The 12,506-nt window shown below is 42.2% G+C and overlaps 1 protein-coding gene across 3 annotated transcripts; it reads left to right on the forward strand.

Annotated features, from left to right (window-relative positions):
* Positions 1–1,656: 1,656 nt before the first annotated feature.
* LOC103180121 (NXPE family member 3) lies at positions 1,657–12,506 on the forward strand. Of its 3 annotated transcripts, XM_042334168.1 has the most exons (8): positions 1,657–1,679; positions 3,438–3,535; positions 3,919–4,125; positions 5,918–6,090; positions 7,335–8,116; positions 9,068–9,141; positions 10,299–10,508; positions 11,643–12,506. In XM_042334168.1, exons 4-8 carry the CDS (start codon positions 5,974–5,976, stop codon positions 12,188–12,190), a joined length of 1,731 nt encoding a protein of 576 aa, XP_042190102.1. In that variant the 5' UTR covers positions 1,657–1,679; positions 3,438–3,535; positions 3,919–4,125; positions 5,918–5,973; the 3' UTR covers positions 12,191–12,506. The 3 variants fall into 3 exon arrangements, with proteins under 3 accessions (XP_042190102.1, XP_042190103.1, XP_042190104.1); XM_042334169.1 differs by lacking the exon at positions 1,657–1,679 and having other exon boundaries at positions 3,028–3,535; positions 4,028–4,125; XM_042334170.1 differs by lacking the exons at positions 1,657–1,679; positions 3,919–4,125 and having other exon boundaries at positions 3,028–3,535.

Consider the following 12,506-nt stretch of genomic DNA (forward strand, 5'->3'; position numbering starts at 1 on the left):
ATTCTGGCACAATCTGTTTCCACCGCTTCCAATTACAAGAGTCAATTTCACAGTTTTACAACTTTTTTCATAGGAGGGACTATATCAGTTTCTCCTTACGATGTGGCAGGTCATTCGTGAATAATCTCATCATCTAAAGAGAACTCTGGTAGGGAAGGGTCACGAGATTACCATGCACTAGTTCAGTTTTTATGAGACGAGTAGCTATCGCAGATTTTTATCTTTGCACTGCCTTTGAAAAGCCACACACTCCACAACCTGTGTTAGTGAGAAAACCGAACATCAGTTCTGAGAAATACTGCTGCAAATACTTGGGGTATAGTGGTCCATAACACTGAATATTTCGGGTAAGCGCATGTAACAGTTTATTACCAAAGTGAAGCGTAAATGTTATCAAAAGATAGATTGTCAAATGAATGTAACACCGCATTGTGGGAGAATGAGAGGGGATAGGGAAAGTGTGTGTGCGAGAGAAGGGGAGAGAAGGAGATAGTGTCCCCCTCCCCACTCTCTGTAACCCCTCTCCCCCTCTGCACACACTCCCCCACCTCCGCTCTGTGTTTTGTTTAACACAATTTTCTGATAGCCTGGCTAAAAGCAACTAAACAGGTTTCTCCAGCTCTTCTTCTTGTAGTTAGCCAGTCTGAAACCCTGGGACCTTGTTTGATCCTCAATTATCCTTTCTAACCCACATCTGTGTCATGACCCGCTCTGCCTTCCCCCACCTCCGCAACGTCACCCGGCTCCAACTCTGTCTCACACCACAGGCCGCCGAAACCCTGATACACCCCTTCATTACATCCAGGCTCGATTTTGCAAACTCACTGCTTGTTGGCCTCCCCAACTCCTCGCTCCACAGGCTGCAGATCATCCAGAACTCTGCAGCCCATGTCCTCTCCCGCACCAGGCTCTACAACCTTATCTGCCCCATCCTTGCCCAATTCCACTGGCTTTCCATCACACAGAGGATACAGTTCAGGATCCTGGTCCTCACATTCAAAGCCCTCCATGGTCTTGCTCCCCACTACCCCTCCGATCTCCTGACCCCCTACCACCCTGTTCACTCGCTCCGCTCAGTGGGCTCCGGCCTGTTTCACGTCCTCCGCCTTGTTCGCCCTACTATCGGCGGGCGAGCCTTCCGCCACTCTGCACCCACCCTCTAGAACTCCATTCCAAAGTCCCTCCGTCTCGTCCACTCCCTCACCACCTTCAAGACCCACCTCAAGACCCTACTTTTGACCGTACTTTCGATCTTCCTGCTTCACCCCCTGCACTCCCCATTCTCCTACCTCGGCCCTCTACTCGGATCTGTAACTCTGTCTGTCCAGTGCCTTGGGACGTCCTCCGGAACTGAAAGGCGCTATACAAATGTAATGTTGTTGTTGTTGTAGTAACAAGATGACACCTGCAATTTATTTGTGTTAAGCGAGATCTCCTTTGAGCTGAACTGGCTCCAAGGTGACATGCCTGGCAATGGAATACTGGAATCGAGCAGCACTCTGTGGTAGTTTTGGTTAACCAGTTCCTGAGCCAGGCGGCCAGCAGTACTCCAGGGAACTGCTGATGACACCACAGCCAGCCTGGCTCATCGGCATGACCTGGAAGGGCAGAACAGTCATTGGGGGCAGGGAGTCATCCCACTCACTTCCTGTTTACCTTGCAAGCTGAAGCTCTAACAGGTAGGGTGATCCCACAGGTAGTGGAGCGGTAATGTGTTTGTGAAGAACAGGGTGGTGGAACTATGTGTTTTGATTTACCTGTATTTTAAAAAATTATCAACTGGGCTGTGTCTTTGACATCACAAATCTCATACAAAACATACAAAATTGCTTACTTTATTTTGTAACTGCACACTGTTTTTATTTTCTTTATTTTATTTTTTAATTTATTTTTGTTTTTTTTATTTTATTTGTTTTATTTTCCACCTACATTGGTTAAAAAAAATATTTAGAAGTCCGATCTTTGTTGAGTATTCGGCCTTCAGCTTCCTCTTTCCGCTTCTTTGATAAATTCATTTCAAATTAACGTCCTCTTCAGTGAAAAGTATTGCCGTGGTTGCTGTTGAAAAGTATTGCCGCGTGCGTGTTTGAAAATTTCCTGATCCATACATTTGGCGTAAGCCTGATTCAACACTTAAGGGAGCGTGCGCATAACTAAGAAGTGTGATTGGGTGATGTTTCCGGTCAGATTCAAGTGCAAAATTTGTGCGACTTTCTGGGACTGAACAAACTATAATTTTTTCTGTTGCTGGACACAATGACGGGCTGGATAGAATCATTTGGCAGGTTGGATATGGCCCGCAGGCCGTCTTTTACCCACCCCTGCTGTAGATCATAACAGGTTTTTCAACTAGCTCAGAATAGCAAAACCAGATGACACGGCTTATGATTGAAAGGGGGGTAAATTGAGAACAAATCTACAGAAATGCTATTTCAGTGAGTGAATAGTAAACCTGTGGAATAGGTTCCCGAGGGAGATGGTTGAAGCAGGAAATGTTGATTCCTTCAAACACAGATGAGATAGTTTTCATTTAGGAAATAACATTATGGGATATAGCACATGGGTAGTTCGGAATATATGTGCATACGACTGTCAGGAAGGTTGAAGGTGAACTATATGGACCTTGGTCTTTTTTTCATCTTGAATTTCTTAAGTTCTTATGTAGTCCTGTAGCTCAGTGGTTAGATCACTCGCTTTGCAAGTGAGAGACCTGAGTTCAATTCCAGGCAGAGGGCGAAACCTCGGGCAAGTTTCCTTACTCCACACACCTAATAATAATCCCTCCAAAACCCAAAACAATAATAAATTGGTCATTTTCAATCCATATGACTGTTTGTGGGACATTGCTGCGCGCAATTGGCTGCCGCGTTCGCCCATAAATATACAGTCAATTCACTTTACAGTGTGTTCTGTGAAGCGCTTTGGGATGTCCTCCCGACGTGAAAAGCACTATATCAAATGCAAGGATTATTATTATTATTATTATTATTATTATTATTATTATTATTATTATTATTATCTTAGCTGCACAAGGAGAGAGAGGTCATCATTGGTTACTTTCACAAGGGTTGTCTCAGTGCTGTGGGTGGAGCAGATGTTGGACTGGAAAGGCTAAGAGTGGAAAGAAAAGTGGGTGCAAATTTGAGTCATAACAGTGGATTTGGATACGAAGGGAAGCAGGAGATGGACCAGTAATTGGAGAGTTTGGAGGGAGTGACGGTAGGATTTTTGATGAAGGGAATGATGATTTTTACTGAGGCAAGGAGGACAATGTTGGAAGAGAGTGAGAGGTAGGTTCAGGACCAAATTAATGCATTATCCGGGTAAGCCATAGCTTAGGGCCCCAAGATCTGAGACCCCAAGTGATGAGAGAAGAGGCAAAGCGGGGGGTTGTGACTCAAACCTCTGACCCTGCCTCCCTTCCCTTCACTCTTCAGTAAAGGAGTTGACAATATCCAGGACCTCGTCTCCGTGCCTTGTCCAACCTCATGAGAAGCAATGCAGTGAATGACCGAAAGAGAAATGCAACCAGGAGGTAAACCACTATGATTTCTGAGAAATATTTAATTGAACTAAGTTGAATCAAGTTGCCTAAGTCAGGTTTCACTCCACTTCTTGCGCAGTGACTGAATTAATGGGGGAAGTCAGTTTCCTTCACTGACGTTTTGAATTGATATGGTTGCTGAACTGATTTTGCAGTATTGCAACAAAGAACTGCACTACACCTGAAAAGATGTGGAAAAGATTATTGTAAAAGTAAAATTCCTGTAGGGTTAGGGTTAACAACATCCTCAATTGAACTATTTAGCAATTAAGTCCATCTTGAATATTCTGGCACCACCCTTTCAGGAAATGCATTCCAGCAGTGCATTCCATGCAATTTGACAGGAGGGACTATTTTCTTCTTTCTTCTGATAGGGAAGGGCCATGAGATTACCATGTACAAGTTGAATTGTTTTGTTTTCGACAAGTAGCGAACTAAAATCTCCACCTGTGAACTGTCATTGGGATTTGTTTGCCTTTGAAGAGTCCCAACCCTCCACGTCTGTTGTTAGTAACAGAAGGGAACATCAGTTCTGAGAAATACTGCTGCAAATACTTGGTCGGTAACACTAAATATTTTGGGTAAGTGCATGTAATAGTCTATTAACAAAGTGAAGTAAAATGTCATCAAAAAATAGATTGTAAAACTAGCAAAATGCAACAGTAAACTTTAAATGTGTTTGTGTAGAACAGGGTGGTGGAACTTTGGGTTTTGATTTACCTGTATTTTAAAAAATTATCAACTGGGCTGTGTCTTTGACATCACAAATCTCATACAAAACATACAAAATTGCTTACTTTATTTTGTAACTGCACACTGTTTTTATTTTCTTTATTTTATTTTTTAATTTATTTTTGTTTTTTTTATTTTATTTGTTTTATTTTCCACCTACATTGGTTAAAAAAAATATTTAGAAGTCCGATCTTTGTTGAGTATTCGGCCTTCAGCTTCCTCTTTCCGCTTCTTTGATAAATTCATTTCAAATTAACGTCCTCTTCAGTGAAAAGTATTGCCGTGGTTGCTGTTGAAAAGTATTGCCGCGTGTGTGTTTGAAAATTTCCTGATCCATACATTTGGCATAAGCCTGATTCAACACTTAAGGGAGCGTGCGCATAACTAAGAAGTGTGATTGGGTGATGTTTCCGGTCAGATTCAAATGCAAAATTTGTGCGACTTTCTGGGACTGAACAAACTATAATTTTTTCTGTTGCTGGACACAATGAAGGGCTGGATAGAATCATTTGGCAGGTTGGATATGGCCCGCAGGCCGTCTTTTACCCACCCCTGCTGTAGATCATGACAGGTTTTTCAACTAGCTCAGAATAGCAAAACCAGATGACACGGCTTATGATTGAAAGGGGGGTAAATTGAGAACAAATCTACAGAAATGCTATTTCAGTGAGTGAATAGTAAACCTGTGGAATAGGTTCCCGAGGGAGATGGTTGAAGCAGGAAATGTTGATTCCTTCAAACACAGATGAGATAGTTTTCATTTAGGAAATAACATTATGGGATATAGCACATGGGTAGTTCGGAATATATGTGCATACGACTGTCAGGAAGGTTGAAGGTGAACTGTATAGACCTTGGTCTTTTTTTCATCTTGAATTTCTTAAGTTCTTATGTAGTCCTGTAGCTCAGTGGTTAGATCACTCGCTTTGCAAGTGAGAGACCTGAGTTCAATTCCAGGCAGAGGGCGAAACCTCGGGCAAGTTTCCTTACTCCATACGCCCAATAATAATCCCTCCAAAAAAACAAAACAATAATAAATTGGTCATTTTGAATCCATGACTGTTTGTGGGACATAGCTGTGCGCAATTGGCTGCCGCATTCGCCCACAAATATACAGTCAATTCACTTCACAGTGGGTTCTGTGAAGCGGTTTGGGACGTCCTCCCGACGTGAAAAGCGCTATATCAAATGCAAGGATTATTATTATTATTATTAGTCCTGTAGCTCAGTGGTTAGATCACTCGCTTTGCAAGTGAGAGACCTGAGTTCAATTCCAGGCAGGGCGACACCTTGGGCAAGTTTCCTTACTCCACACACCTAATAATAATCCCTCCAAAACCAAAAACAATAATAAATTGGTCATTTTCAATCCATGACTGTTTGTGGGACATTGCTGTGCTGCCGTATTCGCCCACAAATATACAGTCAATTCACTTTACAGTATATTCTGTGAAGCGCTTTGGGACGTCTAGAAGACATGAAAAGCGCTATATCAAATGCAAGGATTATTATTATTATTGTTATTATGTACGTGCAGCTCGGAGGAAATTTATTCTTTTTACAGATTCTCAAGAATGTAGTTGCAAACTGTATGATAACACTGATTATCAACTAATTTATTTGGTTATTTGCTTTTCTCAGGTGTAAGAAAGTAAATTTGCTGAGCTGACAGTGGGCACTGGGGCACTGAGCTCAACATGGTTGAAGAAGGCACAAAAGCATCTCATCCCATCTCTGTATCCTGGCGTAATTTCATTTTAATCACAGGGCTGGGAGTATTGCTGATTTTGGTTATGAATATTTATCTCATGGAGGTATGTGGAGCAGCTCTCTCTCTCGCCTTCTCTGATGTTGACAGTCACTCGCACTACTCACTTCCTCTCACCATCTCTTGCTGTTTCTCCCTCACTCGCGCTCTCCTCCTTACTCGCTCTCCCACTTGCTCACTCTCTTGCATGCTTTGCTCCCTCTGTTGCTCTCCTCTCTCTCTGTGCTCTTTCTCGCGCTCTGCTCCCTCCCTCTCTTGCTCGCTCCCACTGTCTTCCTCACTCTCACAAGTTTGGCTCTTTTTCTCTCACTTTCTCTCTCTCGGTCTGCATTCTTGCTCTCTCTCTCTCTTTCACTCATTCTTTCATTCACTCTTTCACAAGAGGGAGTGCCCTCTTGCTCTCTCTCTCTCCCTCTTCTCAGTTTGTACTCTATGTGATAATTCCTACCCTTTTGGGTGGTTTCTTCTAACATTCCCCCGTTTCTTTATAAGAGAAACCTCATGCATTTTAAGGACTAATAACGGGATCTAATCCCATTCCATTTATTACAGTGATTGGCTTCAGATATGGATTGATCAGTTCCATGATAATTGGCTCATATTAACAGTTCTGTTGCTTATATGCTAACCCTTTATTAAAAGAAACTCGAGTCGTACTTAACTGAAGTCAAAAAAATTTTATTATGCACTTAATTGCACTAATTCACGTACACCATGTTGTTGCAACATTAATCAAATTAAAGTGCAACTCTTAATTCTCTATGGGTATCTTACTTATGCCCACAAAATATACAGTCAATTCACTTTACAATATTTTTTGAAGCGCTTTGAGGTGTCTCCAAGGTGTGATAAGGCGCTATATCAAAAATGTAAGGATTATTGTATTACTTACCACTTAATACTATTAGGAGCAGATTGACAATACAATTTAGTCACAGAAATCAACTCCAAATCTGAGAAATCTAACTCCCAGTTCAGCCCCGTACCTCACTAAACATTAAAGATCCCATGGCACTATTCGAAAAGACACAGGAGTTTTTTCCCAGTATTTTAACCAGCAATCCCTCAGATACAATTTGATTCATTTCATTGCTGTTTGTGGGACATTGCAATGCTCAAATTGACTGTTGGACTTGCCTATAATATATACAGTCACTGCACTTCAGTAAATCCTGTGAAATGTTTTGAGACGTTCTCCAGATACAAACATTATTGTCATTATTTCATAAGAATCATTAAAGGAAGATACAAGTGGGTGTATTTAATAAAGTTGTGTGTATTTTTTCACAGTCAAATTATTTTTCAATCTCTGGATCAGCACCAAAGAGATTCTCAGATCCGCAATTGTTTCGATCAAAGAATGAAAGGACGGGGGTGAGTAAATTTCCATGGTTGGCCAAACTGTTAAACTGTGGCTACCTCGTTGAAAGATTTACACCTGCTGAAAGAGCTGAGGGAATGTTCCTGTTGAAAATGATCGAATGGACAAACTCACCTGGAGCTCGCACACCCTTTATGAACAGCACTGACCCAAAACATTCTCACTTTCTTATTTTAAACTCTCAGAACACTTTCCACATTGGGGATCAGTTACAGGTGATGGTCCACATGTATGATTTTTCAGGACACCCAAAGCAATACGGAGGTGACTATCTCCAGGCCCGGATCCACACCCCAGAGCTCAAAGCGGGTTCAGTGGGAACAGTTGTCGATTACCAAAATGGATCGTACAAGATCAATTTTACTTTATTTTGGTCGGGGAAAGTTGAAGTGTCTGTTATCTTGGTTCATCCCAGTGAAGCGATTCAAGTACTCAAATGGATGCGGGATGAACACAAATATAAGATTGCCTATCAAAGCAACTTCAGATCCGGCAATATCAAAGAGACAACTAAGTGTTATCTTTGTTTGCCTGATGGTGTCCCTGTCTGTAACTTTACTGATCTCAAGACTGGGGAACCCTGGTTCTGTTATAAACCACAGAAGCTGCACTGCTCTGCTCGGATCAGCCATGCTAAATTAAGCTATAACACATCTTTCTTCATTGGTGGTGAAGAACGTTATTTCACAAGGTAGGACACTTGCCGTTCTTACAGTTCTTTACTTTCTTCATATCTTCCAATGGGGATATATGTATGAGCCGCAGCGTCACTTTCCTTTTGGTAATGTGATTGAGGAGTCGGGGGACGCACAGCAGGCCTGGGTTAGTTAGCGAAGGGCGAGGGCAGAAGAGTGTGGTGCGAGCCGATCGGAGAAGTAGGAAGATGCTGGTGTGCACTGATTTGAGGTCTGAATGGCCCATTTCTGTGTTGTAACATTCCAGTGTTCTCGCCATATTCCTTCACTCAGAGACACGGTGACAAAAATGAGGCATTTGTGTACTTGTCTTTTCTTAGATGGGCCCCTCCTCAGCTTAGACGACTTCAACCTCCACTTCACCCCTTCTTGCTCTACCTCCTCTGACTTTTTCTCCCTCCTCTCAACAACAACTTGCATTTGTATAGCAAGGCTAGTGTCCCAGAGGGCTTGACAGTGGCAGAGCACGACGCTGAACCGGGGGGAGGTGACCATAGGCAGAGTCGAAGAGCAACGTCTTCAGGTGCAACCTTAAGATGGGGAAGGATGGGGCAAGGCAGAGGGATTGAGGGAGAGTCTTCCAAAGTTTCGGGGCTTAATGGCTGTAAAGGTGGCCACCTATAATGGAACGAAGGGCACAATGGACAAGCAGAAGGTTGGAGCCAGTTGAATAGAGCAACGGGTAGTGGGTTGGGGAATCAGCTGGTTGAAGGGGAGGTGCGAGGGCATGAAGGTGAGGTTGAGGATCTTGACATCGATCTGTTTGGTGTTAAGGAGCCAGTGGAGCAAGGCTAGAATTCGTGTGAGGGGGGTATGGAGTTTATAGCGGGTGACTATGCAGGCGGCGTAGCTTTGTACTAATTGGATTTTGAGGATATATAAACTGTTAATTAATTGAAAAAATATAATGTCATAACTAACAATAATGAACCTTGTCATATTTCCAGCAAAGTCAACCTTGTGCAGTCCATATTACCCAAAGGTCCGGGCTATATAACTGTAGTGAAATCAATTCATGCAGGTAAGAGCTATATCATTTGAATAGTGAGTAAATGAAAGGTTTGGTCAATGAAAGGGAACATAAGTACAGCTGTTGGAGTAATCCTTTCAGACTGCAGATATGGGTGAGTCTTTTTTGAATAAAAAGTTATTTAATACATCTGGAGTTATTTTGAGAAAATAAATAATAATAAATAAATAATTGTTGCATTTGATATCGAGTCTTATTACGCTGTTGAGACATCTCAAAGAGTTTCACAGGATATACTGTAAAGTAACTCTGTATGTTGTGGGGAATAAAAGATATCCAGGAATAAAAGCATTCCCTTCATGCTATAATAATAATAATAATAATAATAATAATCCTTGCATTTGATATAGCGCTTTCACGTCGGGAGGACTTCCCAAAGCGCTTCACAGAACACACTGTAAAGTGAATTGACAGTATATTTGTGGGCAAACGCGGCAGCCAATTGCGCACAGCAATGTCCCACAAACAGTCATCGATTGAAAATAACCAATTTATTATTGTTTTTGGTTTTTTTGGAGGGATTATTATTAGACATGTGGAGTAAGGAAACTTACCCAAGGTTTTGCCCTGCCTGGAATTGAACCCAGGTCTCTCACTTGCAAAGCGAGTGCTCTAACCACTGAGCTACAGGACTCCACACTAATTAGCTAATTAGCATTTAGATAGTTGATGATGTATTTATACTTTGTGCGCCGCTATATTTTGATCATTTGATTACATGGAGTTGTGTGGGTGGTAACTTTGGTCTGAGATAATTAATATGCTCTATATTTGCATGAAAAAATCCTTTATCCATCAGAGGAAACTCATTCTGCTACAGATGTTAATTCAGGACATTCCTGATTTGTATGGCTCCGTACCACTCCAAACATTTTTACATCAATGTTTGTAACATTTTCTGGTTTAATCTACAAGTAGATTCTACATCCCACAATTGAAGGTTGTCATGGATGCTAATCAACCAATTGGAAAATTGATAATCCATGGAGAATCAAGATTACCATGTATTAGCATGTGTTTCAGCTGATTTCCAGTTTTGGATCTCACTTTATTTTTACTTGTCTTTCTTGGAGAATGTGTCCATGGCAAGTCTCTGACTTGACCTTGTTCTTGTTTATTTTCAGCTCTGCTTCTCTTTTTATTTTCAGGTGCAAATGTCGGAAACTGTGTCCGTGGCAAGTCTCTGACTTCACCGTCAGGTTTTTACTTTCAGAACCAGTGGATGTCAACACAATGCAATATTCGCCGCTTCGACACTTCTACAAAGGTTACAAACTGTCTACGTGGAAAACTGGTTCACCTTTATGGAGACTCCACTATGAGACAGTGGTTTGATTATTTAGATAGAGTTCTCCCAGGTTAGATTAAGCCATTTCATATTCTACTTATATTAATATAGTCCAGTCAGTTTATGTGTTAAATTTTCAGTGCAGTCTTCTACACTCTATAATAATAATAATGCTTGCATTTTATATTGACCTTCATCACGTTGTTGAGATGTCTCAAAGCGCTTCACAGAATACACTGTAAAGTGAATTGACTGTATATTTTGTCAGCAAATATAACAACAACAAATTACATTTGTATCACGCCTATCTTGTTAGCAGGACGTCCCAATGTACTGGACAGTCAGGGATCCGCAACTGAGGTGGGTGGTTGGGATCAGGAGGGGTGGAGGGCGGGGAGGGAAGGGGCAGGAGGGTGATCGAAGGAAAGGTCGAGGAGGAGGGTCTAGAGCTGTGTTTTGAAAGAGGCAAGAGAGGGGGTGAAGCAGAGGGACTGTGGGATGGAGTTCCAGAGGTTGGGGGCAGAGAGGTTGAAGGCCCGACCACCAATGGGGGGACAGGGAAGGCGGGGGAGTGAGCAGTTTTTTTTGAGGATGGGCCTCTGTTTTTAGAGGCATGCGAACAGTGCCAGTGGTTAAGGAGAGGTTGATGATGTCAGTTAAGAGATGGGCGAGGAGGTGGAGCTGGGCGGTAAGGAGAGCAGCAGGACTAAGTTGCTACGGACGTGGTTGGTAAGAGACACGTTTGCCTTCCTGACAGTCTGTGGCAATGGCCGGTATTATTCCCACTCTCCGCACTGCGTCCTCCCAACTGCCGTCTCCTGCCACTGCCCTGGGAGGGCGTTTGCAAGAGAGTGGAAGTTGGAATGTTGAAAATGATCTCAAGCCGAATAAAATCTCCCACCGGGATGCTTGTGTCCCACACTGCTGTAGGTCATTGGTTCCCAAACTGGGGGCCACGTGATGGTTACAGGGAACCAGGAGACACACTGGGGGTGGCAGGAAACGCAAAGGCAACACCTGTCTTAAAGGTGAGCCGTTGGCTTGACTGACAGGTCCATTGGCCAATCAGGGGCAAGGACACATACCCTGCTCACGTCCTCTTCTGTCCACCATCTGTCCCACCTCTTCATATTTGATAATCTGTGCACAAATAATATAATTTAGTTGAAATAATATAATTAATTATGTTGTCTCTTGTTTTTAGGTCTTAGATTGTTTCAATTTGGCATTGTTCCAGCAAATGGTCCTTCCATTGGTGTGGATGCGGCAAACAGGATCATGGTGAAATATCGTTGCCATGGCCCACCAATTGGATACACTGATGTTTCAAGCCGGCAACTGCATTACATTGCAAATCAGCTGGATAACACTAAAGGAGGAAGGAGCACAGTTATAGCAATCACTATATGGGCCCATATGACATTTCTTCCAGTGGAAGCTTATATCCGAAGGCTGCAGAATATTCGGAGATCAATTGTAGAATTACTGAGCAGGAGTCCAGACACACACATTATATTCAAGACAGCCAATGTCCGAGATCTTAATCCAGTTCGGTACAGCCTTTTTTACAGTGATTGGTACAGTTTTCACCTAGATAAAGTGTTAAGAAAAATGTTTGAGGGCATCAACGTGGCATTTGTTGATGCATGGGAAATTAGTGCAGCACATTACGTGGCACACAATGTACACCCTCCGCCAATAATTGTGAAAAATGAAATAGACATGTTTCTTTCATACCTGTGTCCTTTATAACAAGTTGAACATTGTATTAGGGCTGGTGCAAGAAGTATTTTCGTAATCAGATCATGGGAATGTATAAGATTAAGAAAATACCTTGAGTTTCATCCAGCAAATCCCAAAGCAAAACAACAAAATCGTATACTTTATCTCTCTCAAATTCCTCAATTGATTATTTTTTCAAATATATTTCTTATGTTTCAAAACACTGATACAAATTGACCCTTCCCACTCCATTACCTCTGAAATACCTGTAATTTCCAGACCTTCCCAGTTACCACTATCATGTGGAGTCCTGTAGCTCAGTGGTTAGAGCACTCACTTTGCAAAC

The sequence above is a fragment of the Callorhinchus milii genome, unplaced genomic scaffold, assembly GCF_018977255.1.
Source record: "Callorhinchus milii isolate IMCB2004 unplaced genomic scaffold, IMCB_Cmil_1.0 Scaffold4, whole genome shotgun sequence".
Classification (NCBI taxonomy): domain Eukaryota; kingdom Metazoa; phylum Chordata; class Chondrichthyes; order Chimaeriformes; family Callorhinchidae; genus Callorhinchus; species Callorhinchus milii.